Source organism: Cuculus canorus, chromosome 7 (assembly GCF_017976375.1).
Source record: "Cuculus canorus isolate bCucCan1 chromosome 7, bCucCan1.pri, whole genome shotgun sequence".
Taxonomy (NCBI): domain Eukaryota; kingdom Metazoa; phylum Chordata; class Aves; order Cuculiformes; family Cuculidae; genus Cuculus; species Cuculus canorus.
The window spans coordinates 10,347,147-10,373,352 of NC_071407.1; the positions used below are offsets into that span (position 1 = coordinate 10,347,147).

Consider the following 26,206-nt stretch of genomic DNA (forward strand, 5'->3'; position numbering starts at 1 on the left):
AACACAGTTAAACTGCAAACTTCTCCCATATGTATCTTGCCAAGTAGTTACTGTTTTCCTAGTGCTGTCTCCACACAAGCCTTTCTGCTCTGACCTCTCTCCCAGGCTGCACTTTGCAGACCATTATGTCTCTAAACAGCAGCACAAGGAACTGAATTAATGAACTAGCAATTTTATATTGTTTTAAAATCCAAGTCTGTTTCTTTACTATGGATATCCAGCAACCTCAACTTGTGTCCATGGCTGTGAGGTAATGTCTCCATTTCCTCATATTTAAACACTATGATCTTACATATTTTTATGTGATAGCCAGTAGAACTAGCATAGAAAACAATCAGGTGGAAAAAAAGTGCCTGCACTTTTCAGTGGGTGGTCAGAGCCTGTTGTAATTACACCATTATCCTTTGGTGACATAAGTCAAATTCACGCTTTCATACCATGGTGCTAGTCGCACTGTTTTGTCCACAGGAAGGCTTAGATCTCTGTCTCAGAGGGATTCCATTGACTTAATATTAAAAGTGATTGTATGCCAAGCCATAATTTATGTTAAAATGTGGGGAGGGGCTTCTTTCCATCTGCTTGAGAGCTTTGAGAGTGTTCCAGTTTGTGAAGATGTTTTCATTTGAAATACTAACTGACAAAAAAAAATTCCCTTGAGCATTAAGAGAATTTATAACATTGATTTGAAATAGCCAGTGTTCTTATGTCATCAAAATATTTTGATTCTTGCTAGCATAGGAATAGAAATTAGATTTATTTTTTCATACAATCTTTTTTTCAGAGCCATTTCAGTAGAATGGCTTCAATCGTGATTTTAAGCTTTCAGCTGCCTGGGAGAAGGAAGTGTTAAGACCTGCCTTTTATGCTTTAGGTGCTCTTTGGGTGATGCATTTGGATTTAAATTAATACTTTTGTGAACATGACAATAGATTTTTGACTATTGAAATGTCTATAATTATTCTGTGTGCTATATACAATGTATCTATTTTGATTTGACTTCATTAAATATTTGGAAATTTAGTTTACTTCCATCTGCTTTGTAAATGGAACACAGTTTAAAGTGTTGCTTTTTGAAGATCTGTTGGGTGGATTGTGCGTTTTGAAGTCTCTTTAGAAGAATTATTGGTGGATAATTTAATGTGCAATAAGAATAAACGTGTAAATAAATATATAAAAGGTGCATAATGTCTCCTACATTTATTTGTGTGTTTAAAATACTTTGATGTCTCTTAAATTTTTAGCTGCAGCATGAGAAAGCTGAACTGGAGCAGCATTTAGAGCAGGAACAGGAATTCCAAGTCAACAAACTGATGAAGAAGATTAAAAAACTGGAAAATGATACAATTTCAAAGCAGCTCACTCTGGAGCAGGTAACTCCTTTCTTGCATAACTGTATGACTAAAACATGGGATTATGAGAATAAAAAACCAAATGGAAACCATAAACTTGCTTTGTATTAGATTTGACTTAATTTTTTTCAGTGTGTAGGAAACTAGGCAATATCAAGTATATAGAAAAGTCAGTTTGACTTATAATTTATTATGAGAAACGTTTGATCAGTGTTTTTTCAAGGCCATTATAACTTTTAGTAGCATTGCTGCAGGCCTTCATGTCTGCTGGACAGCCAAGAATTTTGCGGATGCAACTTTTTTGTAAGTAATGCTTCTTGTTGGGTGTTCATCAGCTTCCACTCTCATGCTGCTAGTGAGAAAGACTGTCACTTCTGATAGCAGCTATGCACAACAGTGAGCAGTATATGTATGGTCTGGTTTTGCTCTAGGTCACTTTTTTTTGGCAGCTTGGATAACACAGGACTCTAACTGTGAGATGTCAACTGTGTGTATACCTCAAAAGATTTGAGATTTAACTACGTCCAACTCCCTTTCTCCCTAGACAGTTATGAAGATTGCAGAGACAAAACACTGCTTGTTTTGGTCATCTTTCCACTGGCAATGTAGAGATTGGGACTGCTTTCATGTCTAATTTTAGGAGTGTGCATGAAAGCATCTCAGTGGCGTTAGCAGGTGTCCTTTAGACTTAAAAGACACACTGATGAAACATGTAGGCTTGTTAAAGAGCTTCAGTTTTTCTGAATTATGGAATCCCAGTAATTTGGGTGTGAACATAGTACACAGTTTCTGCAATTATTTTTAATCTTCTCATCAGATATGGAACTTTTTTGTTGCTGGTAATCTGAATTTCTACCATGTTTGTATGGTTTTACTACTGCTGTTGACACTGTGTATAGATTAATGGCTATCTTCATGATGAAATGAATTTTCTTGATTCTTTTGCTAACTTTGGAACAAGTTGAAAAATAGAAAGGTAGGAAGAAGTAGTTGCCAACAAATCATTTCATCATCATGAAAATTAACGTGAGCTTGAAATAACTCTCTTAGCCACAAGGTGGTGGTGGCGGCCACTTAATCAAAATGCAAAGTAAGCCCACATATTAAGCTGTTCTAATCTTTGAAATGTTAGCATGAGCCACAGCTGAAATCTTAATGGTATTTATTTTTGTGTTGTTGCTCTGGGCAGATGCTTTTGAAAAAACAAAATGTGAAACTTGTTGCTACATTTGAGTGTTAACGATAGATTGTTCAAAAAGTATTGATGCTCAAGGTCTTTCTCTTGAATATCTGACTTTGAAAACTTACTTTGTTAATGAAGATGTCAGATTTGGCTGTCAGTATTACTTAGAAATTCCACACATGTTTGTATGTAATGTAATGTATAAATTTGTTCTTTCTTACAGTAAGGTATATAAATCTTAAGTTACTTTGAACTTCAGAATGCTTTCTTCTCTTAAACAAATTAAAAAAAACAAATGCTTTTTGTGCTAATTAACCAGTTGAAGCAACAGCCTTTGGGGCATGTGCTGTACCTAGCAAGAAACAACCAAAATTTGTGAGCAGAGCAATGTTTCTTTTACTGTATGCATCAGGAGTTAAGGAAGACAGAATGTCACAATGCTTCAACATAACCTTTGGAGGCCTATTAAACAGGGCTTGGAAGGATTACTTCAGCAATGCTTTGAACGTAATCTAAGGCTACATTAGTAGATCTATCACTGCGATCAGTGAGGAGATAGTTGCAATGTCTGTTCACTAAACTCCTATTTTTAAAATATGGAGTAAGAATTATCTGTGCTTTGTCCTTCCTCCTTTGCTTTCTTTTATCTGAGCTGGTTATGCCAAGGATGATCAGTAGGTAGCCAGTTTGTGGCAGTGATGATTGCGTAGAATGAATTCCTGAATAAAAAATGATGAGGTTGGATCTTAGGTTTCAATATGACCTGACTTAATTTTCTTAAGTAGACTTTAAGTGGCAGAACATGCTTCTCTGAAGGCTAATGGTGAAGAAATTCACAACACGTGACTATTTTGTAAACTGAACGTCATGGTTAAAATGAAAAATAATGGGAAATAAGATATAAATAGCTTTCACTTTTGTCCTACAGAGGCCCAGTTGTGTGGTCTTGCCAATACTCTTTTTAGTTGCTTTTCTATTTCATACAGTACAGTGATAAAGTAGAATTGATGTAGATAGGATACGAGAAATAAGAACTAACCTGCTGATGATCATCTCCTGTGTCTGATTCCTTGAAAGGAGAACATCAGGAAATGTGTAAAATCGGAAAGGTATTCTTGGAGAGGGCAAAGAATTAAATCTACAGAGGGGATGGGGTAGAAGAGAAACAGAGAAGAAAAATTTGGGATAGTGGGCTTAGGCAGAGATCATATTCAACCTCCGTTTTGGGAGGGAACAGTTGTTCTTGTTATTAAGTTGGTAAAAAGACTGAAGAAGAGATAATCCAGGATTGCACAGACAATGGATGCTGCATTTGAAGTAAAGTAAGTGTAGATGTAAAAGAGGGAGGGATGAGAAGAAACACAGTTGGATGGTGAGGATGTTTAAGAGGTTTTTCTCTGCCTTTGAAGAGAAGGTTTAAGTCCAGAAAAATAAGCAATGCTTTCTTGTTTCCCTGTTGTGATGGTAAAAATTAAATATTTGATTGGAACGTAACTCTGAACCTATATAGAATGACACTGGTATTGAGAGAGCTGCAGGTTTCGTCTTAAGATACAATCCCATCCTGCTTATTAGTTTAGAATATTGTCACATTCCTAACAAATTCATTGACTAGAGTTAGATTACATTTCAAAGTACATCTGAAACTATCTTGTACAAAACAAATATACCTATCCTCCAAGTTCACAGCTTTGGTCAGAATGCTGCAGTTGCTCCTCCTGTAGGTTCAATTTTGGGTGGTCATCCTCAGGGCTTTAATATCCTGACACTGGAAGTAACTGGGACAACACTCAGTATCAGGAAAGGAAGAGACTTTTTTCCAGTGTGTTTTCATATTGCTGGAAATATGGAGTTTTGGATTTCTGTTTCACAATCCTGTTTCTTCGGTGTTTCATCAGAGCATGTCTGTCCCTTTAGGGTGTGACACAAGCTCATTTATATATTGTTGCTGATTATATGGACTTTGCCGTTGTGCGTGCTCACCAACATGCTGATTTCTAGTTAATGGACTCTGCTGCCTTGGTGATGGTTGCTATAATAGTAAATGTAATCTTAGATTTTTCAAATCCAAGGTTATAAATAATTTACTCTGTCTTCAGATGTCAGTGTGCTCTTCCTACCATTCAGTAAAATAGATTCATTTTCACCAGTGGGATTTTGTGGATTGGTTTGGTGCTAGGTTAGTAACAGCTGTAAAAAAACTGTGCCAGACCAAGTGAGTCAAAACCATGCTGCATTGAAGTGATATAAAAAACACTGCTACAGAAGTGGTGATCTGCAGTCAAACCTTTTTCATCGTGTGTTCATATAGATAGTTATGCAGTATAGTGAAGATCTATGAGTTGGTAATGTAGACGCAGTGTACAGATTCCCAGAAGGTTTTTACTTTCTTCCCTCTGAATGGTGTCAGCTCGAAGCTTTGCCAAAGTGGCCAATGAGCAGTCCTCTAAAGCAAAGCGCCCTTTGTCTCCCAGGGCTGAGCTCTCTGCCTTCATACCACTCCATCTCCTGCTGGTATGGGGAACGAAGTGTCAGTGTATTCCAAATTCTCGTCCCTTATGTGAGGCTGAAGCATGTTGCTTCTGACTTTTCTTTTAATTTATATCTGGAAACTCAGACACTGGAAGATTCCTAAACAGTGTTTCTTTTTCTAATTACGTTCCCTATTACTCATCAGTTTATGTCTGGTTTTACTGAGAGTAACTAATTCCTCTAAGCTTTAAACAAGAAAGTTGTAGATTCATGAATCTTATACCTGAAGTGCGTAAGTTTAAATTTAGTTTGGGTGTCTCAAGATTAATTTAGTGATTAGCACAGAGCCCTCGCAGATGTAGATGCTGTAATAGCAGTAAATGTGAAAGGAAATAATTAGATCTGTTTTCAGTCTTTCCACTTTGTAATGTGGGATTGTTTGCCCATCAGGAAAGTGGTGAGCGTTAACTAAGTCTTGGCTGGGAAAACATCTCCATGCCGTTTTCCAGCTGTAAAGCTCCCATATGTTAGTTATGTTTAATATTTTCATTGTATTTGTAGTAAAATACTAAAAACATATTTCTTCATGTGTGGTTCTACATTATATCTGCTTTTATTAGATTGTAGTGCAATCAAGAATGTTTGTTCGCACAGTAAGTGAATGAGAATGATGTCAAGTGTTTACTTTTATAAAGTCTGTGTAAGATAGAAATACTTTTGTATCTACTAGTAAGAGTTGATACAGTAACAGGGCAGTTCACCGAGCTTTTTCTTTCCTATTTTTTTATGTTGTTCCTTTACCTGACACAAGGCAGACATGGCCTCTCTTCCATTCCTAACTTAACTGTGATTCTTCCACTAAAAGCATCTATAATTGTTCAAAAGAATAAATGTTGGTACAGTGGACTGTAAATTCAATTTGAACTTGAGACACATAGAATAGGGGCATGTCTTTGAATAGCCATGTCATCAGTGACCGTATCTTCAGGTTTCAAGGTCCTCTTTATTGGCCAGAGACAACAGGTTATCTGAGAAAAAATTCTAGTAAGATGACAACTGTGTAACTCCTGAACCTCTTGATTTTTCACTGGCTCTGACCAATGTCTTGCTCATGACTTTTGCCTCTTCTTCACCTTCTCCTTGCTATAACAGTTCATCGCATAAAATGATGTGGTTACAACGGTGATCTTTCCTGGTGACAGTTCCTTGCAAAAAAATATGCTTCCATCATTTTCATTTTTCTTTGATTATTTTCCTTTCCAGCTAAGACGTGAGAAGATTGACCTTGAAAATACTTTAGAACAAGAGCAAGAAGCACTAGTGAATCGTCTCTGGAAGAGGATGGATAAGCTTGAAGCAGAAAAACGGTTTGTCTTGTTGCAGTGTGTTTGTTACTGTGGGAGAGATATAATTTAATACATAATGTTCTGGATTAAATATGTTATTCTCTATCCCCTAAGAGATGTTTAACCTATGAAGATCTGGGCCTTAAAGCAATTGTAAAGCTCCTGGTTTACATGATGCCGTATCTTTGATCGCTTCAAGTGCCTTAAACTAAGTAGTACAAGAAATAAACTGGGAAAGCTTGAATGAATCTGCTAAAGTTTTTCAACTATTGATAGACTCTCATTAAAGCTTCTGGTTTGGGGTCAAGTTTATATTCATGTTCCAGAGAAAATGACATGGCATTTTAGTGTATTTGTTTTCTTCCCTATCAGCTCAAAGAAAACTTCAGCTTTTTCTCAGTGCTGTATATTCATGTCACTGAGACTTGCTGCTGCTGCTTCAATAAAAGTTAAGACAGTGAGACTTTTTCTTCCTGGGAAAGCTAAGATTAAAAATATACATTAAACTGTATACATTCTTAACGTCATAGAAGAACTCTGGATTTGGGGGCATTAGGGGAGAAGAGATATTTAATACTTTATTTTCTTCTACCTTTTTAAGGACACTTATGTTAGTGTGACTGAATCTTGACTGGGGCCTCAGAAAATACCTGGACCTAGGTGAACTGCAGGTTTTGTAGTTTTATTTTACAGAGCCCTGCTGTGTGGAAGGTGCTCTAAAGAACTACATGTGATATTCCAAAGTGGTAAATCCATAGCAGAATCGGCCTTTGGTGGGACTTTTTGTGCATCTTCGATGTAAAACCTTCTCCCAGCATAACCATTTGTGGTTTAATTTATCTCAGATTATGTGCCTTCTATGAAGGAGCGATGGTGGGATCAGAATATACTTTGGTACAACTTTGTATGATATATGTGAATACACAGGCCGTGCCAAGTATTGTATTTGCGTAGCACTGTGCTGCTCTTCAGGGCACAGTTGGATCTGGCCAATCAGTGTGTTTCTAGTGAAGAGCAGTTTATACATTAACTCTAAAAATTATCATTTAGAACTGCTATCTACTATGTGATTCTGTTGATATCTACGATGTGATTCTTCCATTATCAAAGAAGTTTTTTACTCCTGAATTTATAGTCAGTTATTTGAAGCCTTGACTATGTGGAAAACGTTTCTGTTTGGGGATTTTAAAAAACAGGGAGAGGGGAGACTATTTGACTATGCTTCAGAAAATATCTGTGATGTTTTCTCTTTTGTTAATGGTGAAACGCAGAAAAGCTTATGTTCAACCGCAGACATACTTGTCTCTTCTTTTCGTCTTGAACATGTTTTCTTCTGATGTAAAAAAATCATTAAAATTAATTTATTTTTTGAGATTAAATGAATTTCCATAGAAATTATTTTGTGGGATAAGTAGTATTTGAGTATAAAACTGAGGTAACTATATGCGGCGTACAATCTGGTTTTCCGGAAATGTATGCAGAAATACTTGAGATCGTCAGTATCTGAATATTTTAGAAAATCCATCCATGCTCGGGCAACAAATTTTACCTTTTTTTATTTTGAGTTCAAAAAGAAAGCATTATAATTCCCCCCAAAATTATCTCCCCCAAACCAGTACTTCAAATAAGTCTTTTATGCGTGTCAGAATCCTTGCAATGACTTTTTGTTGATTTCAGGGGTTTTCTCTTCATTACAATTGAAGGTAAAGTTTGAACTATTTTTGATACAGAATTTTGCAGGAGAAATTAGACCAGCCAGTATCTGCTCCACCATCACCCAGAGACATATCAATGGAGATAGATTCTCCAGAAAATATGATGAGACATATCAGATTTTTAAAGAACGAAGTGGAGAGGTTAAAGAAACAACTGAGGGCTGCACAGTTACAGCGTGAGTAAACAACTTGTTTTCAATCTTTTTAAGCTTGTGTAATGTAAGTTTTTATGTATACTTTCATGAGTTTGAATTTAAGGTAGAAGTGGAAAAAAAAGGGCAGGTTTGAATTAAAACGTTTTCATAATTGCAGTATTATTGCTAATTGATACAGTTACACTGCAGACTGGGGTTTTTTAACTTTACTAGAAGGTGTCTGGAAGAATCAACAAGTATCACTAATATTTTGTGCCAGAAAAAAAAATGTTTCCATCTCTTTTTCTTTATGAGACTTAGCAGTATTTCAACATAGTTTTTCAAAACATAGTGTAGGAATGTTGTTATAAATTAAGAATTACTCAAAAGAATGAACAACTAGCAAAGTAAAGTTCAGTTGTATGCAAGAGTTTCACTTGTTAATGATTGCAGCTACCTTTAAATAATTGGCTGTAGCTGTGTTAGACTAATTGTTCAGGCAGCTGTTTGCCTTCACAGTACTACAGAATAAGTAATCTTGTCTTGGTTTTACCTATGTAGGATTGCTTTGAAGGTGGACAGAATAAATAGTTATGTAGAAGCACTTATGATGTTGTGAAAAGTGTCACAGACCCTCAACCAGAAGCAGAAAGGCTGCTGTTTTGCCTTTCCTTTTCAATAGAAGAGGCTGTGGCTCTGAGCTCATGGTCTCAGCTGGCAGGAGGATCATCTGTGCCTTCCTGTGATATTTGCAGTGCCAATCCTTCATTGCTTCATGCTAAATCTAAAATTTCTATCCAAGTTCTGCCTAGTTCCTAGTCAAGTAGCAATATATTTCAGTTGATAGGTAGCTGGATACCGACCCATATAGACAGGAAAAACAGGGTGAGTGGGAAACAGGCAATATTCTCCCCCTGTCGTGTGCTGGCCTTGACAGAGCAACTGGAATATATCAGCCCCCGTTTAGAGAAATAGCTTGCTGAAAGCAGTGGCCTTCCTTAAAGATAAATGGTGGGAGAGTTCTCTTTTGCGGAGGCCTCATGCGCAAATTTATGGTATTAATAATATGTGTCAGTTAAAAGAAGATAAGGACTACTAATCATTGTGTTTACCAATTCTGCACCGCAACCTTCACTTACTGGACTTCAGAATGAGAGCAAGGCCTTAGATTTAAGTACTCTCTGTACAGACCTATCCCAATTAATTTCATTTCAATTATTTATTATTTTTAAGTGGTTTCTTTTTGAATTATTGTGATTTAGAGTAAAAATTTAGAAGCATTTAAAATCAATTTCTCTTTGAAAATAAGGTCTAGGTTTAAAAGTACTTTTTACCATTGTGAGCAGATTAAACAGAGCTGCAATATGTGTAGCAATACTGATAAAAATGGTGAATGCGCTAGCCTGAAAGTGGAAGATGAAGCTGAAATACAATTTTCATTTTAGCGTTTGCAATATGTGGTCATTAGAGAACCTCTAGTATTATTCATAAATACTTACCAAAATCTGATTACTGAATTCTGATCCTGGTATAACATTTTGTGTTCTGAAGCACTTCTAGTCTAGGAATTGTTGTGGTATAACAATAATTTTAAATAAGTTGTACTGTTATGTTTATAAATGATCTTTCCACAGAAGAGAGATTAATCATGTATTGTTGATAGCTTGGGAGCAGTCTTCTAAACCAGGAATATTCTTTTGATTGAAGGATGCTGCATAAACAAGTGATCACAAAGCACGATGAATTGTATTTTTTTTAATATAAAGGTATTAACTGTACACTTGATCAAACAGTAGAAAGCCTTGCAAAATACATTGTGCGTCATAAGTCTTTGTCATGTGTTCCAATTAATTTAAATAATCTGTCAAAATCCTTTGTAGCTTTCCATAATTTGATTTTTTCCCTGTAAAAATAGCCTTTGATACCAAAATATTTAAGTGAAGTTTGCTGAGCTTGTTTAGATTTGCCAACTCAAACTGCCCTTTGATGTAAAGAATAAATCACTTGCTGGCTTATAATATCAGTACATGTTCTGCTGGCCAATCTCCATGATAAAAATATGTAATTGAAAGAATGCTGTAGAATACATATAGGTAGCAACTGTCAACCAGTAAATTATTTTAGTAGCTAATGACTTAGAGATGAGAATTTTGAGTGATCCACCCTGAGCATTTTCTACACTTTCATTCTTGAAGTACTAGAGTAAAAGTAGGCACAACGTATTTGCCTGTCTTTGAAATTGAATTTTAATAAAATCTGAACAAAAATCCAAATTTCAGATTCAGAGAAGATGGCACAATATTTAGAAGAGGAGCGACATATGAGAGAAGAAAACTTGAGACTTCAAAGAAAATTACAGAGGGAAATGGAACGTAGGGAAGCACTCTGCAGGCAACTGTCAGAAAGTGAATCCAGCTTAGAAATGGATGATGAAAGGTTTGTATTTTTGAGCCACCCAGATATGTTGGCAATGAGCTTTTTAATCAATACTCATATTTCTTTTTGACTTTTATAGAATAAGTATTTATAGAGATAACGTGTATATGGTTTAATATATGTATCAAATTTCAGCTTGGTCCAGGAATAACTTCAGCAGAGTAGTGTCAAACTTGTGCAGAAATTGCATTAGTTTTAACAGTGAGAAAGTGCTTGTACCAAAAGGTTGCGTAGGGTTTTGATAAAGGTATACTGAAATAAATACAGCTGTGGAGTTAAGATTCGGGATAATTTGATTGTAATACCTTTGTTTTGCATGTAACTTCATAACTGCAAAGAATTCTGTGAGCTGGGAACAGTGTCCGGAGGGCTCATTTGTCCTTTGCAGAAAATGAAATGTGTTGGGCCAAATACAAAGAGGTACTGTGTAAAGTCTTAGGAAGAGGAAGCATTTCCAGAACTGTTGCGTTGTTCTCGATGTCCAAACCATAACATCCTTGATTTTTTTTTTTTTTTTTTTCTCTCTACTGCAAGCTGTGTGGCTTGCACTGACTTCACAGATAGCCTTGAGTTTTTCATGGCTTTTATATGATGCCTTTTAGTATTTTCTCACGTCATGGTCAAATGACTTTTTTATATCTTGAAGGAGATTTTTAAGTACACTTTGAATAAAATATTCTTATTTCTTATCAAATGCTCATTTTTTTGTTGTATTGATTTGTATTGTGTTGGATTTATAGTGGTCCTTTAAAAATACTTTAAAAGTTATGCTCTTCTGTGTATTCTTCTAATACTGAGATATTTATTCTTGGGTCATCAGCATATTTGTTATAAGCCATAATTTACCAGAAACAAAGTTCCAGATATTTTATTTCAAGGAGTGCCCTTCAAGTTCAAGGTGTTTTCATTTTCATGCAATAGTAGGCAACTAACATATTGCAGTAGTGGCTGGTTTTAAGATGCAGCGAGTGCTATATAAAATTGAATTGTTAGAAATGCAGGATTCTGGTGTTTGAATTATTGTTGTAATAATAATCTTTTATTAGCCTAATCTTTTCTGCCAATATTTAGATTGTAATGGAAATACAGTCAAAATCTAAATCTATGGAATTCCCAGTATTAATCCAAAAATGTAGATTATCCTAATTCTTTTTTCCAAACAATTGTAGGTAGTGGTAATCCATAAAATGCAGGAAAATTTGATTAACTGTTCTGTACTTCTAAGAAATTTCATTATCGTTTTGATTTTCTTGGTTCTACGAAGACATGACAGCATCGCTCTAAAACAGGTATTTGCAGTGTAAGTAAAAGAAGTAGAGGAAGGGCGAAGCAGGTATTAGAGTTAGTCTAATGAGAACTGTGTAGGCAAAGTAATTGTGGAACTACATGCAGTAATGCTTTTAAGATGTAAAGTTTTGTCAGCTTACATTGTCTTCCTAAAAATGATGGTGGTGATGGTTCAGATCTCCATTTTTTCAGTTGCATTCTGTTAGCTGATTATACTTATTTTTTGTAGAGAGGGGTAGGTGAAGATGCTTTATTGAACACAAAATACACAGCTCTCCCAAAATTTCTTCCTCATGATTAGCAGTTGCTTTGTCTTGTCAATCCTCCATCCTAATCTCTGGACTAGTAGGGAAATATCTGAGACTAGGAAGCATGCTAATAGTGTACTCCTAACCTCATCAGGTACTAGGAGGACTTACAGGAAATGGTCTTTATATGAATTAAAACAAATTAAATCTCAGTACACACACTGTCTGCGTTACAAGAGTTACTGTGTGTTGCAGAGGTAGCCTAGTCAGTTTGATTTTTGCTAACCTTGCCACTGGTGGCTCTTTAGAAAACTGATATTTAATTAAACTTTAATTTGTCAGTTTGTTAATTTTCTCTTGTTCTTTATTGCAGCTATTTTTATTACCTGATCTGCCCAACTTTAAAATTTAAACCAACTTTGGTATCACTATATTGTGCTGCCTGTGCTAGGTGTTGTGGCTCAGTAGCTCTGAATATCCTGGTTAAAAATAAGTAAGATGCAGTATCAAAACATGTTTCAAATAGTTTATGAACTGGCTCACAGACCTTAAAGTAGTCATCATTGTAATTTCCATCAAACAGGGATATTTTTAATGCTGCTCCATGTTGTGGGTTTTTCTTCTGTGATCTGAAAATAAAGATAGCTACTAAGAACTTCTGAGCAGCACAGTGGTAGAAGGGGAGACAAGTAAGAGTGAAAGTGCTGTTGGTAGTTAATTTTGTGTGCTGCTTTGCCATGTCTGGTAAAGAAACACAGCTAAATGCAGTAATGTAAACTCAGCTGCACTGATTTGAAACCATATGTGCAGGAGACAATGTGCAGGGAAACCTCTAGTCTAGACAGTGACTTGAAAATCTAGATGAAGAGTGCCTAAGCAAAATCAGCCTGAATGCTGCCAGCCTACTGCTGTTGAAAAAATACATAAAATTACTTTTGGGATATAAACAGTAAATGGCAAGTAAGAGCGATTTGTAGGATTTTTGTCTCCTTTTATACAGGACTTGATGGCTGTGAAGAAGCTTCACTGTATTCAGTGAAGTAAAATAAACACCACTAAAATCATTACAGATAGGGAAGAAGTCCTTGTCTGAGGTTCTAATCTAGTCAATTTATCACAGTGAAGCATGGGAGGTGTCTTGCAACACAACCCAGAAGTATCTTTGGTGGGAGAAAGTCCTGGATTCAAAATGTTGCTCTGGTCCAGTTACAAAAGACATGATGAGCAAATGGCTAAACGTTGAGACCAGCAGGATTCATGTTGGAACAGATTGTGAATGCTTTAATGATCTTCTCGCCCCTTTTCATGGTTTCAGATTAGCGCTGGATGCCTTTTGGGAAAATACACTCCAGCCAGACAAGCCATTGAATTCAATGTAGAATTGCGTGTAAAGTGCAAGAATGCAGTATAAGTCAGACTGAATAACACGATTTATACCTCTGGCCTTAATATGTGCTATTCTAATTGTATGCAACTTGTACAGTTTTAACTGGAAATGACTAAGATAAAGGCAGCTATTTCCATTGAAAGTTAAGCCAATATAAGAACATTCAGCGATGACAAGAGTTCATGTTGTGACTTGATAAAGTTGGCTGATTCCTCATTAATCTAATGTAATTCTTACGGAAATTTAAAAAAAACACAGTGAAACATTTAAAATATGGCACATTTTAAAAGGTTTGATCTAATTATTCTTTACCTTTTTTTGTTAGATATTTTAATGAGATGTCTGCACAAGGATTAAGACCTCGCACTGTGTCCAGTCCTATCCCTTATACACCCTCACCAAGTTCTAGCAGACCTATATCACCTGGTAAATATCTAAACGAGTTTCTCAAATTATTGTATGCATCATGTAGTAATGTGCCCTATTAATGTATTTAGGTCAATAGCCTTTCAAAGGGAGTCTGGAGGAAAAAACTGCATCGTAAATGTAAACATAAATTGCCTCGGATGTCTTCTAGTGCACCGTGGTTTTGGATGGTTCTGGGTTACACTGTGAACAGATATTAAGGGCATTAAGTAGCTATCACTTGAACTTTCTTTTTTTTTTTCCTCTTTCCTTTTCTCTCTTACTGTCTTTTTTTTCATAGAAGTTGCCCTTCAGGATGCGTAGTTCAAACAGATTTCTAGAGTTTGGTGATGAACGAGTAATGAGACTGACGCTGTGTTCTGAATCAAAAATAAATTAAAGAAATTAAGAATTCCTGTCTCTAGTAGGGTGTATAACAAAGGCAAACTAACATTTTCTAGGTTTTTAATTACTGAATATAGTTCTGAAGTCAAAGGAAATGTATGTTACTAACGCATTTATTAACTGAAATTTAAAATCCCTTAAAATTGTGCTTGGACATCAGTTAAAGGTTGTTGACCATAGGTGTTGTATGGCAATCACAAACTCATTTCTATGTATTGAAGTGAATCCTGCATGCTCTGCTTTCCCAAGGTCACCTTTAGAACCTGTTGGACAGCTGTACAGGAAGGGCAAATGAGAGGTACTCTATATTGACGCATTCTTCAAGGTGGAATTGAGGCGTGTTATTATACAGGTCTGCTAGAACATATAAAATGGTTTTTAAGTCTTTAATTTTCAAGATTGACTATAGTTTTTCAGAATGACTCAAAGTGGTTTTCATCCAAGTATTGCAGAAGGAGCAAGCATGTGTGAAAACTAGCTATCGCCATGAGCCACATTACAGTGTTAAAGATGAGCATTACGATAGTTTTTCAAGAGGTTTTGGGGGCTTCTGAGATGAGATAAATCACTTGACTTTGTGTTTTGCAAGGTATATTGCCAGGAAAATGATACATGTTTTTTATCCTTTTCCTCTCTCTGAGTGTACAGAAACATAGCCATGCTGACACATGTTCTGGAGTAACTACTGCAGATGTTTGTGGTTATACGTGTGCAACCTTCATAGTAATGCAACATTCAACTGCATATTGTATCTCCAGTCCACACAGTGACTTTAATGATAAGTATGTGTAGGAAAAAGTAGCTGGTAGTTTACAGGTTTGCATCCTAGATTACCTAGAAATGCACCCAATTTAGATGTGGATGTGTCGATGCAGAAGTATTCTGTTGGTTTGTTCCTACACTGGGACTGAAGCACATTCCTTGTTCCCAGTGGACTTCTCTTCCTGTCAGTAGTTGATGCAAGAGTGCTCCATTCTAGTGGGAATTACATCCCACAGACAGGATATGCTGAAACACAGTCTGAAGCGGAGGAAAAAATAGCACAGCTGAAATGATCATTTCGAACAGAGTTCACAATTTTGGTAATGCTGGTGCAGTAAATATTCCAGGCAAGCACTTCTGCCCAGGCTGCTACATTAATATCCATAGTTGGGAAGTTTCAAACCTCAGAAAAGTAGAAGCAGCAGTTTGCTAGAGAACTAATGAGATCAGTGGGGAATTTTGTACAGCTGTCCAGGATAGATGAATGCAGTAATGGATGAAAACAAGTAGGTTTTGAGAGTACTTTGTGTCTAAAGTACTAGAGTAAGATGCTGTCAAAAGTACCAGCACAGAGTAATAAGGCAGTTATATTGGTGTCACGTTATTGTATGACCTGGCATGTTTCATTTGGGAAATAAGCCTGAATTTGTAGAAACATTGTTTGAAGCAAGTTAGAAATGCTATAATTTCGTGTGAATAGATGGTCAGGTTTAATAGTTCAGATTCTGGCTCCTGATTCCCAGAGCCTTTTGTTCTAGCGTGGTTTGAGATGCTGCTTTTGAAGACTCTTAAGTTAAAATACTGCTGAGATTTCTAGCACAGTGCATAGAACTCTGAAGACATTGGAAGTATTTCTGCTCCTAGGCAGCTGGGAATTAGTTGCACTAATTACCAGTTAGTCTTTACTGTAGATATACTGTCATGCTTTACTGCTGTGGCTACGCTAGATAGAGATTTTTAGCTGCAGAGGTGAGCTACCTTGGATGTACATATGCTGCTGTTATTGACTCTTTGGTTGCCGTATAGACTTGTCGTTGTAAACCTTCTGGAGCTGATTTACCCCAAAGCAGTCCAAAATTTCAATGTTTCAAAGACTTGAAGTGTATTTTTTGCCTTCTGTTGTTCTGGGCTTGCGTGTCTGACTTGCAACACATTTTCAACTAACTGACCATTAACTTGTTACAAAAACACTTAGTTATAAAACATGTACTGAATAGACAGGTTGTGTAGGGAAAAAGCAGATTAATTTTGTTAATCTGTTTTGTTTAACTAGTCTAAAGCGACAGTGATTCCATTGGAGTCACTTGTAATTTGTACCAGATGTACACTGGGGATATAGCAGAATCAAATGTAGAATTGAAGGAAGCAAAGGATATACGTTTTCTTACATGACTTTATTACCTTGGATTTTTTTCTCCACCCTCAAGATCTTGTCTCATCAATGGTAGGCACAAACACAGATGCATGCAGTTAAGGACAAAGCTTGGTTGCGGTGCATACTGTAGCTGCATGGCACTGTTTTGCATTGATTTATTGTTGAAGAAGTGTGAAAACTGTTAAATCCAACGTGCTGTTATATAATTTTAATAAACCTTCAGAAATTGTTTTGGTCATAATTCTCCAAAACAGTTGTGAGTATCTAATATTAAGCAGCTGAGAAAAGTCTTGTCTCCTACCTTACTGATGTGTTTGTCAGGAAGCAATAATGCACTAAAGGCTTTGGAAAATGGACTGTTCTGAGAAATACTCAAAATGTTTAGAACACTTCAAGGTCTGAACTTTAAGCACTTAGCAGCTGCTGTTTGTTTGCCTTCATTACGTATAAAGGTATTTTACATTTCTAAGAATTAGTTGTTACAGAAAGGAAATATTTCAATGGAAGAATTAGACATTTGCACTTTTGAATACTAGGTTTTCCTTAATGTGGATAAAACTTAAGTTCTAATTTTACATGATAGTTGCTAGCCTAATCCAGCTAGTGACTCATCCCAGAATGTTTTAACTTCAGCTCTAAAGATCTTTGAGTCCCTGCCTGTAAACACTGAGGCAAAACAGGAGGAAGTCTGGGTGCAGACCTAGTTTGCCTTGGAGGAGCCACCTACGTGCAGTTTATTTGTGGAAACTCCTAGTGGCCCAGTGCTTTATGACTTCTGTAGGGACAACCTCGCTGCTTCTTCAGACTGTATTTTGTTCAGGGAGCCCTTTCCTCTGAGGAGAAATGACAGGCTGGATGGAAATATTTGTGGACTAAAACTAAGCTATCAGGGAAGCTTTACACCATTTATGTTAAATGAAAAATTAAGTTTATCATTGAGTAATGTATGTTTTGAAACGTGTATTACAAGAAAATAAGTTAACTTTTTCATCATTTTCAGTACAACAACAATTTTTTTAGGCGTCTAATCTGGCAGCAGTTACCGTTTCTTAACGTATCATTGATTCAGACCTAAAAAATGTTAAGAACCCTCACGCTTTAGTTTGTAATATAGACAAGAGTGTTCATGTTAGCTTGTTTTGATAATTTTTAGGTCTGTCATATGCAAGTCACACAGTTGGTTTCACACCACCAACTTCACTGACTAGAGCTGGAATGTCTTACTACAATTCCCCAGGCCTTCACGTGCAACATATGGGACCATCCCATGGTATTACAGTAAGTATTTAAAACAGTAAATACTTGTTACCAATGTAAGTTTGTTTTTTAAAAGTTATGATTGCTTGTCCTTAAGATTTTTTGCAAAAGCATTTTTGTAAATGTTTGGTTTTGTCTCCTTGCTCCAAGATACCTATTGCTGCTTTCTTCAACCCTGATTTTCCTCTTCACCCCTCAGAAACTGATTCTTTTTGAAGAACCTTATTCTTTGCAAAAGAATAGAGTGTGTTAACACCTTAAGGAAAGTAATAGGTATCGTCTTATGGATCAGCAGGCAGGGTTTGAGAAGTGATGTTCTAAGCTGCTAAGCCTGTCCCAAGAAGTAAAAACATTGCTTTCATTTTTCTCCTAGTCTCCACCATCTGACGGATGAGTCATCTGAGGTTGCTTCAAGCTCAGGTTTTCTTCAGGATGACACACAATGCTACCACCATGTCACTGTAACAAGCAGTTAACTCTTGTTTTCTGTTCTCATTGGCAAAGAAGAAAGTTAATATAAACATTTGTTAGGACAATTTCTCATATCTTTCAAATGGATTTGTTTTCTTTTTACCTCTGGTGTTTGATGGATTTCTACTTAACCATGTTTCTTTAAAGTGTATGTGGAGTTTAATGAACAAACAGAGCCTAAAATTTTGCTAAAATTTGGCAAAATACCTTGTAGTTGTTGTATCAAGAGCATTTTTATTTTTCTCAACAGGTACGGTAGTGTACAAATATCCTGCAAGGTTTTTGCATACACTTGTCGTTCTCAGATGTGAAAACATATTTCTATAGAATTTTTAGTAGAATGCTAACATATGGCTGCTTCTAAAATGATTTAAGTGAGCATGCAAAGGTAATTGTTAATTTCTTGAGCAGAGTGGTGAGAGTGTTACAGTAGTGGGAAGAACAAGAGGGAAGGTGGAGCTCAGCAGGAAGGCAGAGTTCTGGTCTGGGTTCAGCCCATTGCTGTGCGTCACATTGAGATAGTCTCTGAAATACTGCTCTTTCTGAAACTGTAAATTAACTAGTGTCACATTGTGTCACTATGAAAAAGATCATCTTCAGGGTAAGATACTAATTGTTTTGAGAATGATGTTGATAAGTAGCTCTTGGTGTCGTCTTGATACTGAAACTGGGTCCCTTCATATTATTAGATGTATGCAAATGCAATAAATTATTTCAGGTGCTTCAGAGACATCAGTTAGTTGTCAAGAACCCTTGTTTTTTCACATACAGCATTAATCTACTGTACATAACTGCAGAAAAGTAGATACAATATACATTATTTGACTAAACTGCTGTTTGATTCTTGACTCTTCGTTTTTTAACTCTGTTACAGAATAAATTGACTCTACCTGTAGTACCTTTGGTGTAGCGCTGTAGTCATGCTTCTCACCAGAGCTGATCACCTTTAGCTGGTTATTAATTGTGGGTGGAGGGTGGGTTGTCATGCCATGAGGTTGCTAACTGCATTGTTAAGTAGTGAACATTTTAGTTTCAGAAGTGCAGGAGTTAGTGTTATGCAGTGTAATTTAAATTATTACATTTCTAACATTAAAAAAGGTCTCCCTCCACACACTGTTTTTATAGATAAAGTGGATTTTAAATCTGTGCTTAAACACGCAGGTGGTTGACAATTTGTGGTTTCTGTTGAGGGGACCTCTCTAACAACTGTTTCACTCCTGCAGCTTAAAGGGTTGTAATCTTCTTTTGTTTTGCAAAGAACAACTTGTATTATGCTTTGGTCTTGCTCTGGTGCGCAGACTAAGAGTCCTTCAGAAAGCAGGAGGTCCTGGGCAGACTCTCTGGCATTCAAACCTTCCCACCCACGCTCAGATACCTCATAGTTGGACCTCATACGCCAGCAGTGTAAAGTTAAAGGTTTGTCAGCACCTACTGGTTGGGCAAGCACAACTGAGAGGTGCTGTCTCTATAGCATCTCGCATTTCTTTTTAGGTTGCTGGCCATCATAGGTAAATGTGTCTTCAGGATATACATCTTGTGTTCATTTCCAGCAAGCTGACAGGGGGAATGCTTGTTCTGCTTGATCTTAGAAGTACTTCCTCTTTCCTTTGCTGCTCTGATGCAGAGTAACATTTATTTTATATAAAAGTTGTACTGGGACTCTCGCGATGTTTTGAAATGGATTCTTCCCACATAATTGCTCAGATGTTTTCGTGTTATGTTTTATTTGGGTTTTTTTTTTTCCGTCCGCCAAGCTCAGTACATTGATTAGAGGATTTACACCTAAAGCTGTGCAAGAGTGTGTTAAACATAATTTCAATATTTGTTCTGCAGAGGCCTTCACCACGAAGAAGTAACAGCCCTGACAAATTCAAACGTCCCACTCCTCCTCCTTCTCCAAATACGCAGACCCCAGTGCAGCCACCTCCGCCACCACCTCCACCACCTGTGCAACCTACGGTCCAGTCCGCAGCATCGCAGTCAGCCACTTTTCAACATTCAGTGCATCCCTCCTCTCAGCCTTAGTGCATGTGCTCATCAGTCTGTATGTCAGAAGTGGACTCATAACATGGAGCAGTTTACTAAAAGCCAAAGGCTTACTTGGCATATTTGGATTTGACTTATTTGCACTGAGGTTATATAGGCTTCACTGTTAATTGTGTTGTAAACGTTTGTATAAGATGCAGCCAGTGTTGTGGGTCTACAACACTAACTTAACAAAGTTTTCCATCAGTGTTTACTTGAAATACATGTATGTCCATTCTCTGGCTGGAACATTTGCTACTCTGTTTGGTAATACGGCATTATGTCGTTTTGCTTGGCTCCAAAGCTTCCTTTTCCTGGCTTTTAGGTTTGTAAAATTAAAGGGATACCTTTTTATATTTTTTCATGACAATTTGCAGAAAATTGAAGGCATGATGGGCTATCTGATAAATTCTGAAAAATTACATTGTTTACCAAGCTTATAGAAAATCAGCACTACGTTTCAGTCATTTGAAATAACAACTTCTAGTGCAAAAGTGAGTCAGACACCCTAATCAGTGCCCAAGACACATACTCTATTGTATTATGTAGTAAATAAGCTTAATTCAGCACACAGGACACATCCATACTTCTCCTGTTTAAAAGCACCTCAAATGTGTGGTACAGTCTGAATTTTACAGTGAGGGAACTGGCTTGTTGGAGTCTGTGGAATGTACAATTCGTGGAACTTAAGATTTGATGATTTCACTTGACATTTACATTAACCTGTAAGCTGCCCATACTGTGTGATCTTTCACAATTAGCTTTGGTGAGTGTGGTCCTGCCCACAGGTTACTGATAACTGATTAAAGCGTGCTCTTTGATTTTTTTTGCTGCAGAAGGCAATGTGATTGTAGAGAAACAGCTGATGATAATTTTTTTCTTGTTAAAATATATTAATTGTGATTCCCCTGAAGCAAAGCTTGAACAGGTATTCTAAATGTTCAAAAGTCTTTTAGAAAATAAGATATAAGATGAGCATATAGGAATATATTGGCGTGACAGCCAAAATGTTGTATTGCTTGGTAGAAACACAGTACAAGAAAGTAGCACAACATGGCACTAATGAATGCTTATTTAGCAGCCTAAGCCGGTACAATGTATGAAGAAATGTATTCTGAATACATTCTTTCCATCATTTAGCACAAATAAATTGGTTTCACTTTGCAGTGGAACAAAGTGTCACTTCTTGATATTGACGTTTTAGTTACATTTTTCCTGAGGTTCCTGTTGAGTACTGAGGTTTATATATTATTGATGATTTTAAGTGGTTTACCTCATATATATGGATATGTGGGCCATGGAAAATGACAAGAGAATGTTTATTTTATGAGAATATGTATCTGGCTATAATCAGAGCAGAACATGAGTAATTTATCTTTTGTTTACAAAAGCTAGTTTGACATGCCTAATGCTTTATTAAGGACATTTTTAAGAAGGAAGTACAGCATTCTGGTAGTATACTAACACTTGCACATATATTGTCATGTTTGCTGCTCACCTATTCAGTAAGAATTGAAAATTCAAAATCTTTATAAAATTAGTGCTCTAAATCAAAATAGTATGTTAAAATAATGTTGTAAAAGGTTCTGCTTAGACAAAAGTAAGAATTTCTTCACTGTAGCTATGTAGTTTCAGCTCTGAGAAAATTTAGAGAAATGCATATATGTCTATTACACTTCTTAAACCAATACGGGATCAAGTGCATTATCAAATTACATTAGTTATGGTAGTGACTCTCCAATCAAGCAATTCTCAAGTTTGTGACAGACCTAAAATTTGAGCAGTGCTTCCATCTGAAAATAATTGACCGTAGCTGATGCTCACCTTTCCATAGAGGAAACTCAGCTGTGAGCATCATAAGTAAACAGAGCTCCTGAATTAGTGGTAGGATTGCATTTGAGAAAATTACAGGCAGTCAGAGGTGAGACTGAGGTGAAAATAGGATTGCTTTAGTTCAATCCTTGTCCTTTTGTAAACATAAGACAAAGAAAAAATATATTCTTGTATAAGTAGGAGTCCAGGTCAAGTATACCACTATTTAAAATGGTGCCCTACTTTCTGAAGTGCTTTGAGGTTTTTGGACGCATGGCTCTATATAGAGTGTGAGCTCATAGTGGTGGTAGTATAAATGCAGGGGAGGGGGAAAGGGGAAAGCCTTTGACAGTGTTGTTTTAAGATCTTAAAATGAAAAATTTGCCTAGAATAATTTACATTTGAAGCATATTCCAAATCTGAATTTGTGTAACCGAAGTTCAGCTGCTGTTATTAAGTGTCTTATTGAACTCTCCTAACTATTCCAGTCGGACTGTTACCAGAGGAAAGTAAAGAACTGACAAATGTATGCTAAATCCTGAAAGTGTAATGAGGCACTAAGTTGGCCTTACCTAACTAAGAAGGTTGAACAAACATTTGCTTGCAATCAGAATTGTTAAACTCTGTTTGTAGACTTTTTGAATAATATGAGGAATTGTGCACAACCATCTCCTAATAAATGTAAAGGATTTTCAGTTTTGTTTGTGGATTATAGTCATGAATTATGATTCTGCAGCTGTGATTTTATCAGATCTCCTATAGACTGGGGAAATTCACTTGACGGTGAGGTCCAGCTTAGCATGAGTGGTTAAGCGCTTGGTGCCTTTATCTCCAAAGCACCTCAGTGGGTTTCTGCTGTCCATCTCATTACTAATGCCTGTCACTTGCACACTGCATCATCACTAGTTGTGTAAGGCCACAGAAGTGATTTTTAGCTGAGATGAGCATTTTGTAAGTGTATCTTCTTTCAGCTAGAAGTGTATATAAAAAAAAACCCTTTAGTTGTTTCAGCAGTGCTTTCCTCTCTGACAATCAAGCAGTTTTCCTTTTACTTTTTTTCTCAAGGGATCTGGCATGGACGCTGGAATGCAGCTGATACTCTGTAGAGCATTAAGAGTTTATTTTATCCACAATTTGTTCCAGGCAAGTTCTTTGGAAGAAGAAGTGGGACTGCTCGGAGATAGTCTTCCAGCTAAAAGCCAGATAAGATTGTTTTAATTACATGTACTCCTCTGAGACCATATTCCTAAGGGCAGAAAGGGCTGTCAAGAAAGCGTCAGTGTTATTTCTATTGGCAGTTGCTATACTGGAGCTGAACGGGACAGGATTCTTTCCCTGTTAAAATGTCTGTGTTCAGGAATCCATCTTTGCTGGGTGGAATCCCTGTACACTTCAGCTAAATGAAAAACGCAGTATTGGAAGTAATGAAAATGTGAAAGCTTCCTGGGATTTGTGAGAGTTGCACTGCTGACAGGAGACAGTTTAGACTCTGTGAATTTTGTTAAATAAGTGGAAAGTGATCACGGAGACAAATTAAAGAGCCTTGAATACTTTGTCCATCAAAGAAGGCAGTCTCTCATCCTCAGTATTGATTATTGCTTACTAAAAGGATGCATCCAGGGACCTTGTTTAAGTCTTGTAGTGCTTTTTCTAATCCTGACATGTAGTTGTACAAGCAGTGTGAATCCTAATACTGTTCAACTTTTTGATGTTTCCTTTTTGTTTCAGTGATGGCAGTCTGTTTCTTTTTGATCCTTGGGAATCTACAGAGCATGGACTATGCAGACTATATTTCTCCAATTCAAGCCATCTCATAAGAAACCAGAAGGTTTATGAGTGTAAGCTATAAAATTCTAATACACGTGTATGTTACCACAAGCCCCTTGAGAAGGGAGTGGATCTGCCCTCTTGGAGAAAGAAAATACAGCTGCTGCTTACCAAACAGACTGTATGCATAGAGACAATCTGGTTTCCTCGCTTCCCTAAGGAGCTGAATGCCTCTCCCAGACCTTTTCAGATTTGAACTAGAGTTCTTCATCTTTTAATTTATTTATTCTTTTTTAATTTCACATCTTGCTGTAATAAGTATTCAGGATATCCTTCATGTTCCTTTGGGTAATAACCACTAGTCCCAGAACAGACAGAGGTTAAGAGTCATTACTACTTTGTGGACCAGAGGAAGTCACTGAGTATGCCAGACTGTGGCCTTTATGATGCAGTTGTAGTTCAAGTGGGAGTGTTTTTTGAGCAGCTGTTGCTGGTTTTGCATTAGTAGTGTGCCCCAAAGAGGATATAAAACTATGGACTTTGGTGCTGCATTAACAGACAGCTGCTACATTAGGGAGAATAGTGCTTGTTCCTATTCAACTAGTTAGGCTCCAAAGAAAAGTACTACCTCATCTTTAGGTTGGGATAATGTGGCTGTAGGGTCAGGAGAAATGTCATAGCTGTGCTAGGATTTGTTCTGGATGTATTACCTGGCTAGGAGTCTTTCCTCAGTGGAACTGGGCTCTGGAGGTTAGAAAGCTTTTGTAGAGGAGGAGTGGGCAGTTAGGACAGATATTTGAGGGTTGAGTTTGAGAAAATCTTGTGTCCCTGTAGTAACTTGCTGCTCAGAGTACTCTTTGGCTAGGCCTGGGAATTGCCTGTACTAAAACTGTAACTTTTTTTCTGTATGGTTTCCTTTCCAAAAGTGCTGTGTTGCAGCTCTTTGAGTTCCTGGCATTGGTATATAGCTATAAAACAAAAAGAGCAATTCCCTTTTCCACGGAAATATTGGAAAAAGTCTACATGCAAAGGCGAGTTTTCTCACAATATAAATTAATGCTGTATCTGTAATCAAAGGTGTTTAATTCTAGTAGTAAAACATAAGCTGTCCAAGGCACTTTAGTTTGTGATTGCTGACTTTTGTTTTGGCAGGTGTTTCAAATGAAATCTAAGCCTCCTGTGGAGGAAGAAAAAAAAATCACCTGACAGCTGTAGACTGTTCCTTTCCTGCAGGAATACAGCAATTTCCTCAAGTGCAAGTAAAAATGGAACAAGCATCCTTCAGCTTTTCTGAAGCTTATGTTTAATTTCAGTACCTTGGTGATTGCTCTTGTGTATTTAAAGACTCTATGAAGCCTCATTATAGGCTGGTTGGCTGTCTAGCTGGTTATTCCTCTGTTTTCCTGATCCTAGTGAAGGAAGCCTGTTCAAATTCGGATCACATTTATAAATCCGCTGATTAACAACAACCGTCAAAGTGCAGATTTGTTGAGCATGAATCCAAGTGATGACTTTAAAAGTGTTACACTGTGTTGGCGTGAGTTGGAGCTTATCGTTGAGAGAACCTCAGATACAAAATTTTTCTTAGCAGGTTATATTTTATTCCTGTATTAGCTGTACTATTGCTTTGTTGTATATGTCAAGGTGTTTACATATATTTGTAATTGTTACGATGTGTCTGTAATCAAGCTCATCTGTGCCTTCATGCGGACTTCCAATAAACACTTGATTTTTTTGTATTTACTTATATGGAAGACTATGGGGTGGATGTATATCCTTCCGTCTGTCAGCCTGTCATCACTGGGAAAAAGAGGAAGAAAGTGAGAACTAGGAATGAGAGAAAGATATGTGCTCGTCTTTGTTTTTGTTGTCTTTGATTCTTGTTGCCCCATTTCTAGTATTTTCACTTAGATGGCTGAGTGGGGAATCTGGAGATTATTCTATTTGCATAATAAAGTTTGCATAAGAGATGCTTCTCACTTTGGATTAGGTGAATATTCTTTTGCTTTTTTTCTTTTATTTTATTCTTTTTGACTGTAACTATATTTCTTGAGTTATTATTGTGGGAAAATTCCAAAGTATTTTTCTCCCCCTGAATTAAACATGTATATTTAACCTTTTCCAGCTGCCTTTCAGTGAGTCCTTGGGCTTTCTTTGCCACAGCAAGAGCTGTGGTATCTTTTGGCCTTAGTAGACCTGCTTACCATGAGGGTACTTGCTGATGACTGGGGGACAGGAGAACAACAGTGTTTCATTTCTGGGGTTTTTTTTTTCCTAAGCTTATAAGGACAGAGATGCATCTTTGTGCAAAGTTATAGGAAAACTCATCTTGGGTGTTTTGAGTCAAAAGCAGTATACAGCAGTATGGCT

At 36.8% G+C, this 26,206-nt stretch overlaps 1 protein-coding gene across 2 annotated transcripts in view; it reads left to right on the plus strand.

Annotated features, from left to right (window-relative positions):
- Positions 1-25,585, plus strand: part of CCDC6 (coiled-coil domain containing 6) — a 54,066-nt gene extending 28,481 nt beyond the window's left edge. Inside the window, exons 3-9 of one of the 2 annotated variants that reach the window (XM_054071210.1) lie at positions 1,242-1,370; positions 6,268-6,371; positions 8,081-8,241; positions 10,479-10,635; positions 13,883-13,983; positions 17,658-17,782; positions 20,066-25,585. In XM_054071210.1, the coding sequence (XP_053927185.1) occupies positions 1,242-1,370; positions 6,268-6,371; positions 8,081-8,241; positions 10,479-10,635; positions 13,883-13,983; positions 17,658-17,782; positions 20,066-20,257 (969 nt within the window). In that variant the 3' untranslated portion in view covers positions 20,258-25,585. Of the gene's footprint in view, positions 1-1,241; positions 1,371-6,267; positions 6,372-8,080; positions 8,242-10,478; positions 10,636-13,882; positions 13,984-17,657; positions 17,783-18,134; positions 19,999-20,065 lie in introns of those variants that run through there. The other variant, XM_054071211.1, reaches the window with a different exon arrangement.
- Positions 25,586-26,206: the final 621 nt, after the last annotated feature.